Source organism: Patella vulgata, chromosome 6 (genome assembly GCF_932274485.2).
Source record: "Patella vulgata chromosome 6, xgPatVulg1.2, whole genome shotgun sequence".
Lineage (NCBI taxonomy): Eukaryota > Metazoa > Mollusca > Gastropoda > Patellidae > Patella > Patella vulgata.
The window spans coordinates 23,096,604-23,114,984 of record NC_065884.2 but is presented as its reverse complement, the minus strand read 5'-3'; the positions used below and the strand labels follow the sequence as shown (position 1 = coordinate 23,114,984).

Below are 18,381 nucleotides of genomic sequence, written 5' to 3'. Positions count from 1 at the left end.
ATGAGTGATAAGAATCATAACATATACTAACCCACTATCCTACGTTCTTTCTTTCCTAAAGTTCAGATTATAAATAATATATAGATAAGAGTAGAAATCAACAAGATATTTAACTCATATGTTAATTAGCAAAACATAAAGTGTTAGTGTAAATACAGGAAGAAGTTTTATATTAAATAGAAAAATGAAACAATAGATTGTAATCAGTTTATTGAAAAGATTAAACTTTACAAGTAGAGAAGTCTGTGTTTTCATCAACTTTCCACATTTCAATTTGGTCAAAATATGCTTCCCCTGAATTTTGATTTCTGTACAACACGTAACAATTAGCGGATTTCATACCCTACAAATGAACGAAAAAAAACATCAAACATTTGAATTATTTTAGATAATATCTGATTTTTCACAACTTTAATCCACCCTAAAATTGATTATTTAACATTTAATTAAGAAACCAAAATAAAAATATCATTGGTTGATAATACCTCCGCTTGGATTCATTCCGATTGGAATAAGTTCAGTCAAAACATTTTAGTAAAGACAATACGTGGTGCTGGTGTGTTTTGTTGACCATATACCTTTTATACTGATCCGAAATGAGCCATTGTTGATACAGAATATTGTAATCGCATATCAAAATCTCTCAAATCTCGATCAGACTTTACCATTAATATGATTTCCTATAGCAAATGAAATACCTGAGCGTCATATACGTTAAGAATGCCTTGATGCCACTTGGAATTCTCTGTTGAGAATGGCGCGTTTTGTCCCCAGAGGTGAGATCCATCAGCTCTCTGAAATGGATTGACAAATATATTTACACACCTCAAGAAAATATCCCCGCCCCCATCGCATCAACCTACAGTAAAATCATTAGGGGTTGATGTTAAGGTAATACATATGTATTAACCTCCAATAACCACATGCTTTGAATTTCACGTGCACCAGGCTAGCAGCGGTTGATACTTTGCGATAATCTGGGTCGATATGTAAGTCAAACAGCAAAACACTTTCATGGTTGTTATTCAAAATAAACCTGCCCGCTCCGCTACTATTTATTGCCCCAACTAATTATTTTATGCTGAAGGAAGATTGCCCCCTTGTACAGATTGCCCCTTATACAGATGGCAATCTGCAACTACACAAATTGCATCCGGATATCTGTTCGTGGATCGCAATCTGTGTACCATATATTCGAAAATTTCTCAGAATAAAGTGTAATCTTTAGGCCTACTATATTTATGAAATATCTATCAATGAGGTAATTTACCCCTACACTCGATTTATTTTGTAGCAATATTTGAATCTAGTTAAGAAGATTCTAGAGAATTTATTAAATTACCTCTATATCACAATACAAGCTATAATCAGCAGTGGCTGTTCGTGGATTTCCAATAAATTTACCGTAACCAGTAAGAGTGAATTTTGTAATACTGAAAATATATAACAAAAAGATCACTCCTAGTTACAAGGCAGAAAATCGAGTTTTACTTTCGAATCCACAGTACATAATTTGTTCATGGGGGAACTGGGTTATAGTTCCATTAGACACAGTTTTCCAGTTAAGCCGGGGAATCGAGACTAAACATATCGAGAAGATTCTTCTGGGCCTAGAAGGGATACAGGGAGCCTGAGAGAGAGACAGAGAGAGAGAGAGAGAGACAGAGAGAGACAGAGAGAGGGTATAGGGGGGGGGGGCTTTTAGGAACTAACACGTGGCGTCTTGAAGGATTGTGAGATGGAGTTTAACGTCCACTCGCCACAAACTAGGTCATTTCGGGACTAACCTGTGGTTCAATTTTTTTTCAATAGTTTGTTTGCGCTAGGACCCGGAGAAAACCCACGAGGTTGGATATGCGACCCTACTCCTTGTCACGTACAACCGGGGAATCGAAACCATATCAGTTGACTCAATGACAGACCTTATGATACAGCGCGCACGTGCTAACCATTCGGCCACCCACCCCCCTCAAATGACTGAAATTAAATACATCATTCTAGTAGCATTTTATCCCGGCATTTAAACCCCATTTCATTCAATCATTTCTACTGTGGTAGCAACAATACAGGATTTTCCTACCCGTACTTTGTTTATCTGTAAACTTGGCTTTGCACTTAAAATATACCCAAAAAATACATGGCCATTTCGACACGGCGCTAAAATAAGATACAAATACATCACTTACGCTGGGGAAAATGTGAATTTATGAGAAGCCCCACCATTTGTAACTTTGATAGACCTTTGACCTGCCTTGGCTTGTGCGTTGTTGTATTGAAAACCACCGGAATATTGCTGCCAATCAGTGCTATCAACTTCAAACGAGCCATTTGGTACTGTTATTTTCTGACAGCCAGAACCTATAAAATATAAAACAGTTTGTCAGGCAATGAAACATGCCGCAATATAAATGTTTCAGGGATCGTCTCTATAGTAATTATAAGCTGAGGCATCCCTTTAAAATTTGACAAAATAATATCAAATAAAATAGATACCTTGTTTTAGAATACGAGAATGTCTTCCAGCTGGTGGGGGATGCCATGATTTGAGAGATTCACAAGTGGATGCTACGATTCTGCTACTACTAGCAATCTGAAATTTATATAATAGTAAAATACATGTAGATCTACTCACCGTTTGTAATAATTACTTCAAATGTATTTAAGACCACATGAACATATTGTGGAAAAGATATGAAATGAAATGGGATTTAACATCCTACTTTTCTGGGACGTGTGATTTAAAATTACAGGATGCAATTAAGTTGATTACAGTATCGCATTGACAGTGGTTTCATTACAGTTTTGCGTACTCAAAATCATGCCCTTTGGATTAACAAAAGCACTAATCCCTTATCATACTCACCTCTATAGAAGCATGCAGGGAGTTGAGGCCCGTTCTGTCGTTTGGTACATTTTCATTATTAAACAGGACATAATAATTAACAGTATTAGCTGCTGAAGCCTCCACAAAACCCATATGTAGCTACAAAACAATAGAAATCAAATTAATTTGTTTTACGGTGATTTTATGTTTTCATATAGATGCATTTCCGTTCCAATGGGGGGGGGGGGTCCCGGCTGAAATTAAATTACATTTTTTAACAAATTTAAAATACCTCCCTTTCTTATATTTCTGGGGTATACCATCAAGGGGTTGACCCCGAGCATCACCAAAAGACATTCCCGCAAAATTAAAAATGACATTTTAAGATACATTATCCCTTTATGGGCTATAATTCCAAACAGCAGCTTTCAGCTTTCGACACAATGTATCCTCGAAGTGTGTGATATGTAAGTCAAGACTGAAACATCAAAGTTATTAAAGAAATCATCAACATACGTCATAATGTCCCGCTGGAATAGTACGTGAAACTTTCACTTCGCCTGAAAACATATGTTGTGTTCCCTCCTTTGGGAACCAACCCCTGGATAAACCATCGGATATATCGCCCGAGTAATACTTTCCTCTGAAAGTCAAATAAATCTGATCAATCACAGTTTAGACAGCCAGAAGAAAACAGGTAACACTGAAAATTGTTCTCAGCCTGTTTAAATGTTTAAATAAGCACATTAACTATCGCTATAAAAGTTGTGGTTTTTGTGCACAAGGCAGGTATACTTACTCTGCCTTTAAAAGTGCTTAGTCTTTCTAAAACGTTTCTTGCTGCTTATTATTTGCTTGAGAAGTTTTGTTTGCACTTTAGCTATGTAATTAACATAGCTATGAAATTAATTAAAATGTGCTTACGTTGTTTTGGAACGCAATAAAAGGTGTCCAACCCATTTCTTATAAGGTGTTGCATAACCACTGTTCTTCAATGTTATTTTGTAACACAAAGTATTACCATGGTAAGCTGTCCTTGGGAATTCCCCCTGTAAATTATAATGACTTTAAATTTAAAACATTTTTTTATGAAGAAATTGTGATCATGTCAACTGTACATCGGTGACAGAGTAAATTTGATTGAATCATTTGTTAAAATGATGTTTAACTTTAAGAATACTGATTAAAAATAATACATGATGATAAATCCAACACGTAAGTCAAAGCTGGTCTTTACTAAATTAAAGATAGCCACGCAAAGCGTGGAAATACGCCCAAACAGGAACTTTGGCCCGGAAAATAAGATAACCATACAGCATAAGTTTGAAAAAACTGTAGCCTCTTTCGCGTTGACAAGCTTTTCGAAGGGGGGTAACTTTGGAACGAAAGGTAACACGCAACGCCGAATACTGATAGGCTTCATCCACTCACGGCCCCAATGCTTTACACCAAATTTGAAAAAAAAAACCGTTAATGCTTTACACGAAATTCGAAAAAAAAAGTCCGTTAACGCTTTACACCAAATGAGAGAAAACATTCGTTAACAAGTGGTTGACTATCGATGTGTTCATCCTTTCGTGACATTAATTTTGAAAAACAATCGTTAAAAACGGTAGCCTTTATCGAATCCATAACGTTTTCGGCAAAGGATGGCAACTCTGGAACTGAAGGTTGCGGAACGCTGAATATCGACAGGGTTCCTACTCTTATAAACCCAATGCTTCACACAAAATATGTGGCCACTACCGCATTCACAAGGTTTTCGGCTAAGGGGACATAACCCCGAAGGGTTTCTCCTCTCGTAACCTTAATGCTCCACACCAAATTTTAAAAAAACCTGTTGAAAACGGTGCCCTCTACCGTGGCCCTTTTTACTTTTCTTTTTCATTTAGCAAAGATATTCGGGATATCTACCATGTGCATGGAAAAATAGAATCGAGCTATCACGTCATAAAAATTCTTGCATTCTTCTCATATGTAATAGTCACGTGTCACTATTGCGGACGAAAACGTCTCAGACGCATTCGATCACATGATTTCGAATGCTTGATGTAAAAACAAGGTATACATTACCTAAAAATAGTTGATAAGGCAACGAACCGCACACAGCTACTGAGTATTAAACTTTTTGAATGTTATAAAGTTGTGGGTATATATAGTACTCCATTACCTTTACAAGAATAAGTCGGTAACCAAGACGTTTTTCGATACTACCATAGCACCCTTGGCTCTTCCAATCATTCAAGACATCTGGATGGTATTCTCTATTTATAAAGGACCAATGAAATTCTTCCAATTCTTTTGTTGCTGTATTACAGTTACTGCGGGAACTGCGACCACAGGTTTCGCCGCCCACTGGTACTCGTGCTGAATCTGCAGCCAGATAGGCTTTGTCTTTCACAATGTCTAGATATGTTCCCGCATCAGTTTCAGATTTCAGAAAACAATCATTATGGTGTCCTGTAATATAAATATAACTATCCTTAATCATTTTAAAGTTAACTGAGTAAAATCTTATAGCCAACTTTTGACAGACTCGGAACAAAACAGAAAAGGTACCAAAAATAAAAAAAAAGTTACGTAAAAACGCAACCGTCTTCGATAATTGATGTCATAGTCAATTCATCAAAATCGGCAGGATGATTTCCATTTTATCCCCAACAAAAAATTATTTTCTAAGCCTCACCTATTCTTGCCTTATTTGTTTGATCCCAAACATCTGAAGCCTGGGTTGCAGATTCTCCAAAGAACCGTGTCTTGTATAAGGTTGTTCTTACTTGAACGGATCTGTATAAAACATAAAATGAGTCAGATTATTAAAAAAATATATCAATGCTATAAATCAAATAGAAGACACGGAATTACTAATAGGAAAACCCAGAGTATTTTATTTTAAAGTAATATGTTTCAATCAGCTTTAAAGCTGTATTTTTGAAACCCTATGGAGGTTTTCACACACTTTCTAAAAGCACTTAAAGGGCGGATATGTGCCCCCGCACGGCTAAAACCGTGGATATATCTCACCACCATATTGCATTTTTGTGGTGAAAACGGTCTTGTTAGAAAGTACAATAATCCTAGAGAACATAAAAGCTTCCATGTTCTAAATTCGACATAAAAAGATTAATGCTAACATATTTACATTGATTGTGGCGCTGCTTGTAGGATAGCAAACAAAACACCCTTTCTGTCTGTCCAGTGTTCATTAGATATACCATTTTGACCAGTACTTGAAGGATGTTGTGGATCACCAAATGATGTAGTATAATACCATTCACCTAGGTTTTTACAAATATAAACATTATCAAGAATAACAAATGAAATGATGCATGATAATACCATTCAGACATATTAATACCAATAACAAATGAAACGATCTAGTATAATACCATGCACTTATGTTTTAGAAATATAAACATTATCAAGAATAACAAATGAAATGATGCAGTATAATACCATTCAAATAGGTTTTAGAATATAAACATTGTCGAGTATATCAAATTAAATGATGTAGTATAATACCATTCACCTAGGTTTTAGAAATATAAACATTATCAAGAATAAAAAATGAAATATAAACATTATCAAGAATAACAAATGAAATGGTGTAGTATAATACCATTCATGCAATGCATGTCCAATACTATCGTCAAAAGTGGGCCATGTTATTTAGACAAGGGACAAAATACCGCTAGAGCTATTTCAGAATAATATAGATGTCGAGTCATCACATGCATGCACGCAGTTGAGAAATTAAAGCCTTTTACCCCATGTTCCGATAAAACCAGCTTGTATAACAGATATCACATCTTGAAAGTCGGTCCAGATAGGACCTAGTTGTTGAATGTGGTTCAGCATTACATTTTTAGTAGCATCGCCATACGGTGCAGATGTTCTCTGAAAATAGTCCGATATTTTTAAATCAACAAGCACTAAACATTAATATTAACAAATCTTGATGATTCCAAAATTTAAAATTATAGAAATATCAAAGGCAGTTTGTCATATTTCAGGTGACTATCAAAACGTTTGGAGCCAAAAGAAGACTAAGGCTTGTGTTATAACAAGTAATAATATTTGATATCTGAATCTGGCAAATCAGCCCTATTCTTACATTAACATTTTCAACAAAAAAATAGTTTAAACATTGATATAAATGATCAATACCTGTGTGGTTGTGTAAGAATAACGTAAGATAACGCTCCATCCTGCTGTTCGTGCTGTTTCCATATCAGTTCGAACTTGATGTAAAAAGGTGACAGACAATGGAGAGTTAACAAACGTATCCAAAACGTACATTCTCAACATAAGACTGAGATGTTTTGCATTTCGTACACTGTCCAGATTATTTACCTGTAAATTAATTAATAAACATGAAATGATTATTTATTATAATTCTGTAGTAATATTGTTTATGTTTTCACGCTATCATTTATTACAATATGATTATTAACATATGACAATGGTGTTGTAATTATGATTCTGAAGATATTTATTATGGTATGATCTTGGTGATGTTTATATGATTCTGAACTATCATACTGATGACATTCATTATGACATGATCCTTGTGATATTTATTACAGGATTCTGAACTATCATACTGATAATGTTCCTTATGCAATGATCCTGGAAATGTTTATTATGATTCTGAACTATAATACGGATGATGTTTATTATGACATGATCCTGCATGGTGATGGTAATTATGAGTGTAAACAATAATGCTGTACTGATGATGTTTTATATGATTCTGAACTATGATAATGGTGTTGTTTATTCTCAGGTTTGAACTATGAAACTGATTTTATTATTATTCCGAATAATGCATGAATGGTACAAATGTTGATCATTCTAGATTTATGAGACGCGCGATGTTGATAACGTTGAATACGCTTCCAGACAATGTGTTTATTATGCATTCTGGCATGATTTAAAGAGTACATAAAATGACTAAACAAAATTATCGCTAGTGTTTACTGAATACGCTTTAAAACAATGTCACATCAATCTAATTAAAATTATTCGATATATTGCAGTTTATGATTCTGGGCACGATAGAACTATAATACTGGCTCGCTTAACCATAGGCGTATGTACGTGGAACTGGGGGTTTCGTGTTTGATACGCTGTTTTGGCCAAGAAAGTTCATCGGGATTTTCTGGCGTGATTCCTCCTTGTAACTGGTGCAGGACGAGGGACCTGGCGCAGAGCGTCTAATCGTGTACACGTAGGAATAAAAGGCCGTAGGGCCGCTGTGTTGATAAAATTCCCCTGGATAGAGCAGAAAAGTAGGACATTAAACATATCATTTCGTTTCTTAATTTCTGTGATACTAATGAATTTACTATAATCCCTATCTATGACACTGGTGATATTTCAAATTGTGTATGGTAATTTTATTCTCAAATAAGATAAGGGTGTGGGTGGACGAATAGTTTAACGCATCTGTCAAGTGGCGTGGTTTCGATCCACCGCTTGTACGTATAAGAAGGGGTAGGATCGCCTGGATGTTTATCCCCAATTCCATCTCCGCAATTTTTTCGTTATGATTTTATCATTTTGTTTCGATGTGCTTTACTGTGGATTGTGGAATTTAGAATGAAAGTCGCAGTACAAACACGGCAGATATCATAAATAGTCTAAAACTGTACCCACAACCACCATCCACCTACCCATCTATCCATGTTTATCTGTTTCATTATTTTAAAGAAGATAATACACTCACTGTCAATGGATTAAACGAACTGGCTTTCGTCTCAAATTGAACATAGAAGCCCCGCCCCGGATTTTGTATTAAATCACTTGATTCTTTATAATGAATAACCTGGTACCTACAAATATTAATTTGCAATATTACATGATTTCATCAATCTAAAACCTTTAAAAACAAGAGCAACGTTACCGCTGCAATATACGACCACATTCCTGCCTTGATTGATATGGTAATTATTAAAATGAAGAGAATTCAATATGAAATGGATGCAACGACTGTAATATGATAAGAGGCAAAGAAGGCTAGGTGTTGGGTTTGTTTTGCCAAAATTCACAAGACTTAATTATTAAAGTAACTAAGTCTCTAACTCAATATCATCCAAAATCTTCGGCATTGAAAACACAAATTATTTGTCAATTTAAATCAACATTGATGTAATCTTACCGGGAAATGATGGGCTTCTGATATCCAATATTTAACACGAAATAAACATTTTACCATTAGTACACGAATCGTGTACCATAACGCGTTTCAGGGGATATGATTCGTCCTCTCATGACCCCAATACCACACACCAAATTTGAAACAGATCCATTACACGCTGTAACTTCTGTCACGTTAACAAGGTTTTTGGAAAAATGTCGCGGAACACTGCATATCGAAGGGTTCATCCACGCATCACCCCAATGCTTCACTCCATATTTGAAAGATAGGTTGCCAGGCAACTAAACATACGCCCACAGCAGCTAAATCGTCAGTGCAGTCAACACGAGTTGTCGCATATTTTTTTACTTTTTTCGGTAATGAAACAATTATAATACACTAAAATCTGATTAAGAGTAACAACTCATTATGTAATTATCAGAATTTGTTTGGTTTTTATAAAGTTCTGCCCCATGCTAACGTGATCAAGGGCCATAACTTTGGCAGTAATTATCCGAAATCGCTGAAAATCAATAGGATTCTTCGTCTCGTGACCTTAAATACTGTGTATAAATTTCAAGTCATTCGGATATTAACTGTAGCCTCTAGAGAGACCGCAAGATTTTTCAAAGTGATCAAGGGCCATAACTCTGGCAGTAATTATCGGAAATCGCTGAAAATCAATAGGCTTCTTCGACTCAAGACCTTAAACACTGCGTATAAATTTAAAGTCATTCAGATTTTAATTTTAGCCTCTAGAGCGTCCACAAGATTTTTCAACGTGATCAAGGGCCATAACTCTGACAGTAATTATCGGAAATCGCTGAAAATCAATAGGATTCTTCGTCTTATGACCTTAAACACTGAGTATACATTTAAAGTCAATCGGATATTAACTTTAGCCTCTAGAGCGTTCACGTGGATGCCAGACCGACGTACGGGCGGACGGGGGCGAAAACAATATACGACCATATTCAATGTGGGCGTATAAAAATACATGTTAAAAACTGTAGAATATATGGTGTAAACAAGGTTTTCGAACAAGGGGTGAGAGCGAGGGGGTAACTCCGGAGCACAATGCTGCAGAGCACTGATAATCGATAGAGTTCGTCCTCGCACGACCCCAACTCATCAAACCAAATCTGATAAATATAGCCTCGCAAAGCGTGGAAATACGCCTACACAAACAGCAATGTCTCGCGTGTCTCAACAGTAGTTTATTTGTAAGGAAAACTTTGACGTTAACCAAATTTGATATTTCAGCAAATAGGGATTTCACCCGGGAAATGAAAGTCGCAGAATGGTGAATACAGATAGGGATAGGGTTCGTCCTCTAATGGCCACAATGCTTCGCACAAAATCTGAAAAGAATCCGTTAAAAACTATAGCCTGTTTTTGGCAAGCGAGGGGGGGGGGGGGGACATGTAACTCTAACGGAATATCGAAGAACGCTAGAAATCAGTAGTGTTCGTTTTCTCACAACCCCAATGCTTGATTCACACCATGCATGAAAAGCACCCGTCCAAACTCGAGTCTGCGATGACAGAATGACTAGGACAGTATCTCCAAAATGGAAAATCAGGGAACCCTGAAAATGGATAGGGATCATCTTCTCATGGGAGAATAACTCCAGAACACAATGTCGTAAAACGCTGAAAATCGAAAGGGATCACCCTGTTAAAGTTTGCAGTCATCACACCAAATTTGCCCCCCCCCCCCCCCAAAAAAAAACGTCAAAAATTCGAGCAATTTTTGGCGGACAGACGGGCCAACGGACGGACGGGTAGACGATCATGATATTCAAACTACGTGTGGAGCTTATGTCTGAACTAAAATAATGTTCCATTATATACTCTTCAAAAAAAGTAGGGGATATGGAAATGCAAATACCTATGCAGGTTGTGATGTGATAAATAGTCATGGACACTTGACATGCTTTGAGAGTATGTTCACAGATGAAGAACGTATCGCCCCGACAGAACCACTGGGCTGCACGCAATAGCGCCATACACGTAGGAGGGGCCCTGTTCATTGTCAAATTTGACACTTCAAGGAAAGGTTGATGAAAACTGCTGCGTGCTGGTTTATCCTATCCATGTTTGCTTTCCTATCGATTCTTGCACAAGATTTACTGTTTAGCGTATCTTTGCTTTAGTGTGTTACGTTTAATTTGCAATGAGACGTCTTTAACATGATGAACGTCTACGTGCTATTGGCATGCTTCAAATGGGTTCTACACAGCGAGCAATAGCCAGTCTGTGATCAGCAGACTGTGGAACCGGTACCAACAAACACACAATGTTGATGATGGACCTCGTTCAGATCGTCCTAGAGCCACTACACAAGCCCAGGATCGATACATTCGTACACAGGTCCTGCAAAATCGAGGACAAGCCGCCAATCAGCTTTCTGTAAACTTGTACCAAGTTACAGGAATTCGAGTTACACCCCAAACGATTAGAAATCGGCTACATGCAGCCCATTTGCATGCGCGACGACAACGTGTTGTGCCTCCATTAACTCGCTAGCACATGACAAACAGGCGTCAATGGTGTTGGCAGCGTAGAAATTGGGGTAATCGTCGATGGGCGCGTGTAATGTTCTCAGATGAGTCCAGATTTACCCTGGATTTCACCGATTGGCGTGCTCGCGTTTGGAGGCGTGTAAATGAGCGTCATGCTAACGTTAACGTCAGACAGCATGACAGATTCGGGCATGGGTCTGTTATGGTGTGGGGAGGAATCACCATGACTGGCAGAACGGACTTGCATATTGTTCAAGGCAGGGTCACTGGTGTGTACTACCGTGATCACTTCCTTCAGATAAGCCGCCCGTATGAACCGTTTTATGTTCATGTGTAGGCAATTGGCCTGTTATTAACATACACTGGTTACCTCTAATAGAAACAGCAGTGCATTTCCGCAGTTTTGTATTGTTTCTGAATATCCCCTACCTCTTTTTGAAGAGTATAATATGACTATATCCAGATTCCAAGTCATCAAACGATCAATTATAACAAATTTATAATTACCCACGTAGGTCTGAACAGCCGTTACATGCTCCTGTAAATCAAAAAGTCTAGTATTATAAATTAAATTTCAGAATATTTTTCATTCGGTCTATTTCTTATAATTTATAAGGACGAAATGTGTACATGGAAAGGGTGTGTTATTTCTTGGATAATATTCGGACCCTTCACAGTGCCAGATTCAGGGTCCTCGTACCACCAGAAAGCTCCTGTAGAAAACGGGCCAGTTGGAACGTGCTATTAATTCTTGTATATAAGAATAATAAAGATATACTATGTAGAAGAAACACCAGACGCAACTAGAAGAATCCACGCCTTGAACATATTCGGTCAAAGTGGCAGCGTAGTCAAACAGGACCACGAATCCGCATTATTACGAATATCATTCTGAGAACCAAAATTTTAACAAAGAGATGTAGTGTCCAGTTTCGGTTTGACCATTACGATAATTTGCATTTACAGACTAATGTATATCAATACTCAAACTCAATTTACCTTCAATAATGTTAATTTGGAACAGAACGAGCAAAAACTTTACTAGGTCACCAACCGCCATTTTCGTCTTCTTATGCTATCTTCTTATCTACGAAATACTTATCAATCTAAAAGGTTAACCATATAACATTACTTTAAAGAGACGAAAGGGGTGTTGAGGATACAGAAAATCTACATTTACATAAAATAGTAAGTAAGTAAATTAAGACGACATTTGTACATAGATCCGTGACAATCCCTTCTTAGAGATTAAATTATAGTCAGTTTCCAGATACATGTACCAGACAACCAGTGGCGGATTACCCATGGCGCAGGTGGCGCACCTGCGACAGGAACCCAAGGTTTAGGGGTCCCTCACAAGGTTAAAATACAGAGAAAAAATTTAACAACTACATAAACAATATCAACCTCTGTGAGTAAAAACGAAATTTAAGGAGCTAAATCGCCAATATTTTGGACCTAGAAATTGACACAAATGGGTCGCACCGCATATAATAATTACTGTAATTTCAAATCAGTTATGTTCGACGAAATACGCCAGATATCTCAATCGAATGGCAATCCCTGGCATCTGGTTATTCCAGTCTACGCCGGTAGTATTTATCGCGCACTTCTTTCCAGATAAGAAAACTTGTCTACGATATTACCTTGGTGGAAGTGGACGGGTCCCTTAATTTGTAACAAATGGCGCTGAAACGAATTATAGTACACGATTCGTGTACCAATGGTAAAATGTTTATTTTGTCTTGAATATTGGATATCAGAAGCCCATCTTTTCCCGGTAAATGTTGATTTAAATTAAAAATAGTTCGTGATTTCATGATACTTAGCTACAATATAAAATATTCAGTGTATCTGCAATATTTGATATTATATAGGATCCCATATTTCAACGGTAAGATCTCAACATCAATATGGAATGAAATCAGGCCCATAGCTAGCCCATTGGAAAATAATCGCACTTTCCACTGTCGAGTGACATTGGTTGGGCGACTACGACAAGATTGGTGAGACACCCATAAAACCAAATGGCGAGGCGCATCATAATGAATTACACGAATAATATAACACCACAACTTGATGATGGGGCGCCCAAAACGCCGTGATCTGTGGGGTGTCTTATCCCGGAAATTCAAACAAGTCGCACTGTAACCCGATTCCGAATATTCGTTTTTCTCATAAATTATTATAGGTACACTAAAGTGGTATTCCTTCCTTCAAATTTATATGTTTATATCAATATCGTAAATTCAGCCTCAAAATTGAGCTTTTCAGCCATTTTTAGTTTCTCTCCTCAGGTGCAAACCCTATTTTCCAAAATTTTCCTGTGGGGGGGGGGGGCACCCTAGACGGTGCATAAGCGCCCCCCAGAAGCCCTTGTTCCCACCCCACCCCAACCCCCCAACATTATTGGGCTAGCTACGGCCTGGACATGGGCCAATATTTAATTCGAATATTTTGGATAATATCGAGTTAGAGGTTTAGCCGATTGTTATTATTGTAACTGACTATAGGTGACAGGTCACTAGACCGTAATAATTAATCACTCCCACCTGCTGGAATAAGTGAGAGCAAATCTGTTATTTCACTAAATAATGCTTAATTTAGTGACTATTTAGTTTCCATCAACCGCAACGAGATAATCGAATTCAAGAGCAAATTACTCTTCTGAAAGCGATTCTCTATAGATTGAACAGCCGAAATTATATAATACATTTTTATTGTAACAAATATAATAAAAATATTAAATACAAATACACAATATACATATATAATATCTGAAGACGCCTATAGAGGGCAGACAGCTATATAGCCAATATGATTTTATGTATGCCAAAATGAAGTGGGGAATTTTTTACCTGGACGTATTTTTTATTTATTCATTATATATATATATAATTAAAATTCAGATATTAGAGAAAAAATCCCCACCAAAAATTACATTTTTGGCTAGTACTTTCATCGTTATTAAACGAATCGTCAAGCCATTTTAATGCATTACTATGCTGTTACAATAACGTTACGCCATAACAGAGAAAAATGACATATTATGTAAAATATAAAAACTAGAACGAAATAACATTAATTAAACATCAAACATAATTAAAATAAGCACCCCTTAGCATTCAAAATTGGGTTATATTTAGCGATAAAGTTGCTTTCTTTTGTTTCCAAGAGATCATTATCACTAATATTGAACATTATATAGCCTATACGTAAAGGTAAAGACAACGCCGGTATAATGAAATTATTATGCAGATAGTGTGTATTATTGTAATATGGTCCATATTTAAAACAGTGTATCTTCTTTCCTTCCCAAAGGAAACTTATCACTGGGCTCAGCATTTGAAAGCACTTTAATCTATTCCCCACTGGACATCATCTTTGCTGATTCAATTGTGCTTTTAGATGCCGAGCTAGACTGAATTTCTTTTGAGTCACACAAACATTACTATTGGGTGACACTAATCACCGAACTTTCATACGAAAAATCCATAAAATCTTCAAATGAAAATTGGGAAGATGAACAGGGATAGTTATCTAAAGCGTTGTAGGTGGAGGTTTTGGAGGTGGAACCCTGGTATTACTTGAAAGTATGAATGTTGAATCATCATTTCTGTTGTCAAAGTGTCGAAGCGATTCCTGTTTTCAAAATCAAAACTCTTGATTGTTTTGGAAATGAATATGAAATGAAATGGGGTTTAACGTCCTACTGTTCTGCTTCGACTGGGCTAATGAAGACTGGCATGCGCCATACAGTGTGCTATGAGGGAAATTTGGCCCGTGTAGCGGCACTGTTGCCTACGCTTATATCGAATTCCAACTATCAAGCGATCTTTTACGAATACACGGGACATCGGGTTTTCGTACCATCCGAACGACTAGACAGCTGTCCTTGTCAGGCCCTCCGTCCTGTTCCACTGACAACGGGAAACTACGCCGGAAAATCTCGATGAACTTTCCCGGCCAATACAGGGATCGAACACACGACCTGCAAGCTAGCGAGCCACCGTGGCTCCCTGGGTGTTTTGAGTTCGGGTCGTCGTGGTAAAATATGCATGTATTGTCAGCAACTTTTAATTTGCAGGTGATAAGGTAGTATTCGACCATAGTATCTGCTTTTGATCAGATTGCAGCCCAGCCTGAAATTTTTGGCAGATGATGTCCTTAGAATACGAACATTAAGGAGATCTGCAGTAGCGGACCTAGGTGCCCCGCTCCAAATAACAGTATACAATATTCATTTATAATTCTGTTTCTATGAAACGTATAAATTGAAGGTTTTTGTTGGTTGGGGTGATGTAGCTGCTGATGAAATTGAATGTCATATTCAGGTTCAAATATGCGCTACAATTCAACAACCATGGAGACTCTCATTTGTCAGACAAGTACCGGCTATACATGTATAAAGCAGGATTCTCCATAGTCTAGAGAGTATACACCAAAATGAAATTTGTTCTTTACGTGGAATGTTTGTTGGGCACCATTTCTATACAAGTCCGTGGATATTTATTTGGAGCTCAGATGGTTAGTTGCTGAGACTAATAATATGAGATCTGTAAGGAGTTGCAATGACGGGACATTTTAAAACAATGTCCTATTTACATTCTTATGCAAGGCAAATGATGGCATTCATCTTTAGCATTATATCAATCTGATTAAAATACGTATCTATATTTCGTTTCGTTTTTCTATACATTCGATATGAAGATCTAACCGATTGTAGTGGAAGGTCGCGTCAGAGGTCATACGAGCGGCTTTTGACCCTATGATGTCAGACATTTGGTAAACCAATCACCGTTGATGTTTCTAGTGGGTTACCCACAGTTCCGTGCACCTCACCGTGACAGACCGTATCATTGGCTAATTCCCTCACATCATCCAGAACGCGGGTTATATAATAACTCTTCCAGATCCTAGTGTAGGGTTAGTGCTAAATGATAACGTCAGCTTAATAATTATTTTTCGTCGTAGGTCACGAGATGTAAACAGGATTAGAGCTAATCCCAATCCTAACCCTGGACCTAGCCCCAATGCTTACCCTAACCCTAACCTACAATCTCGCCAACAACCACGTGTCTTAACCTTATTTACATCTCAACGACCTTGACAAAAATTGTAGTAAAGACAAGTAAAACGAAATTTTGAACTATAAAAAAACGAAACGAAATAGGACCTGTGTTTTAATCAGATTGTCTTTAGTTTATGTACTCGTCTTTGATTTCTCGTTAGGGTTTAAACCGTACAGCATTTGAATGACGCGTTTGTATTCTTCAATTTGAAAATTATGTAAATTGCACGTGGGTTGACAATCGCCAGATGGCATTGAGTTTCTTTATTTACATACACAATAAAAACATTTCCCCCTCTAAACACTTCTTCAGGGAGGTCCAAATTGGGCAGGCTAGAAACAATATAATAAAAATTTCCATACGATAAAAACATACATCTAAAATTCGGTTGTTTTTTTCCAATAATCCCCACTCCATTCATGAAGACATAGGCCCCAATATAGCGAAACCGGGATTTAATAAGAATGGCAGTATTATTTATTAATGGTCAATAATCTCGTTTTGGCTTCTTAAAATGAATACTCGGATGTTACGAAACCTGCCAAACTTTTCCCCGGTAACATTTACCAATATGACATTTATATCCCGCGAGCTAAATGTACAATGCATCCGTAGGTTTTATCTGTGTCCATGTTTCGGCGAAATTCATGAAAACTCATAAAAAATTTGAAAACTTTTCATCACGTCGTCAGATACGTGTTTTCCTGTCACAGATTAACGTCGTTTTTCCCACATTGGGATTCCCGGAAATCCACGGGGCTGCGGGCTCGTGTCCAACCATGACAATCTGTTTCACAGAGAATTACGAGTCTTCTCTAATATCTAATATCACTGTAAAAGATGACTGCCTTTAATGGCTGAATGGCGTGTGCTTCGGGCAGAATGCTGCCTTTTAGTCATTTTAAAGTTACAATTTCATATTTTCTCAGAAAGTCAAAACATAATTATTTCTATGTCTTTTGCTCAATAGGTTGTCAACTCACTATTATACGATCATAGGTGTCATTCTCACACTTAAAACTCATTTACACCGGAAATAATAACACAATTACCTCCCAATTACCTCTCTTGTTTTCTATTCTCCACCATGGAGTAGCTATCTTCAAACCTTGGAATTTGAAGATAAAAATGATATTTTTGCCAATTTCTCAACTGGCAATAGTGAATTATAGGATTAATAGGATTATTCTTTAACAAGGTAGGACGGTTTATAGATACCATCTATTTTAAGGCTTTATTTTAATAAATTTTAAAAATATAACTTAAAAATATGAAATTGCAACTTTAATACCCATTTACACTAAATAGGAAATAATTTTTACCTACAAATACGTCAAACATCTTTATACATCAAAAAAATGTTTTAGAATTTTCTAGGTACCAAGTATTAGCGATTTAGTTCCTTTAAGTTTTATCAGCTCAGAAAATCGCTAGAATACAAGCTCAGTGTTGATATGGTTGCCCTGTGTTTATTTTTGCTATTTTTTGTTGTGAAATCTACAGGTCCATTTCCTTTGCCGATGAAATGAAACATTAATTTTAGCTTCAATGTATCGCCTGGGGGGTGGCTTTATGGACACAATATATTTATTTACTAGTTTACACAAATTAGCTCATGATACAAATTCTTAACACAAATACTGCCCAAGGCTATTACTGGAGTACTGTATAAAACATATTAATTTGTCACATTGGTAATGAATTATTTATATTGGTGTATGATACTTAGGGTCAGATTTAAAAATACATTATGCAATATGTCACAATATATCAATTTTTTTTTTACATCCATGGTAATGTGAGATACAAAAAACAACATAAA

General features: G+C 36.8%; 1 protein-coding gene and 1 long non-coding RNA gene across 2 annotated transcripts; both read right to left on the bottom strand.

Moving 5' to 3' along the window:
• Positions 1–203: 203 nt before the first annotated feature.
• Positions 204–7,171, bottom strand: LOC126824756 (uncharacterized). The gene is made up of 13 exons (XM_050554119.2): positions 6,992–7,171; positions 6,592–6,721; positions 5,967–6,102; positions 5,511–5,611; positions 4,995–5,284; positions 3,749–3,873; positions 3,341–3,467; positions 2,864–2,983; positions 2,494–2,590; positions 2,187–2,358; positions 1,343–1,433; positions 699–794; positions 204–343 (listed from the first exon to the last, which is right to left on the bottom strand). The coding sequence occupies exons 1-13, from the start codon at positions 7,130–7,132 to the stop codon at positions 221–223; spliced, it is 1,749 nt and encodes a 582-aa protein (XP_050410076.2). The 5' UTR covers positions 7,133–7,171; the 3' UTR covers positions 204–220.
• Positions 7,172–8,556: 1,385 nt separating this feature from the next.
• On the bottom strand, positions 8,557–12,775 carry LOC130013094 (uncharacterized). Its single transcript, XR_008788434.1, has 3 exons — positions 12,487–12,775; positions 11,995–12,025; positions 8,557–8,658 (listed from the first exon to the last, which is right to left on the bottom strand). It is a non-coding gene; the product is annotated as an uncharacterized LOC130013094 (long non-coding RNA).
• Between the last annotated feature and the right edge of the window lie 5,606 nt (positions 12,776–18,381).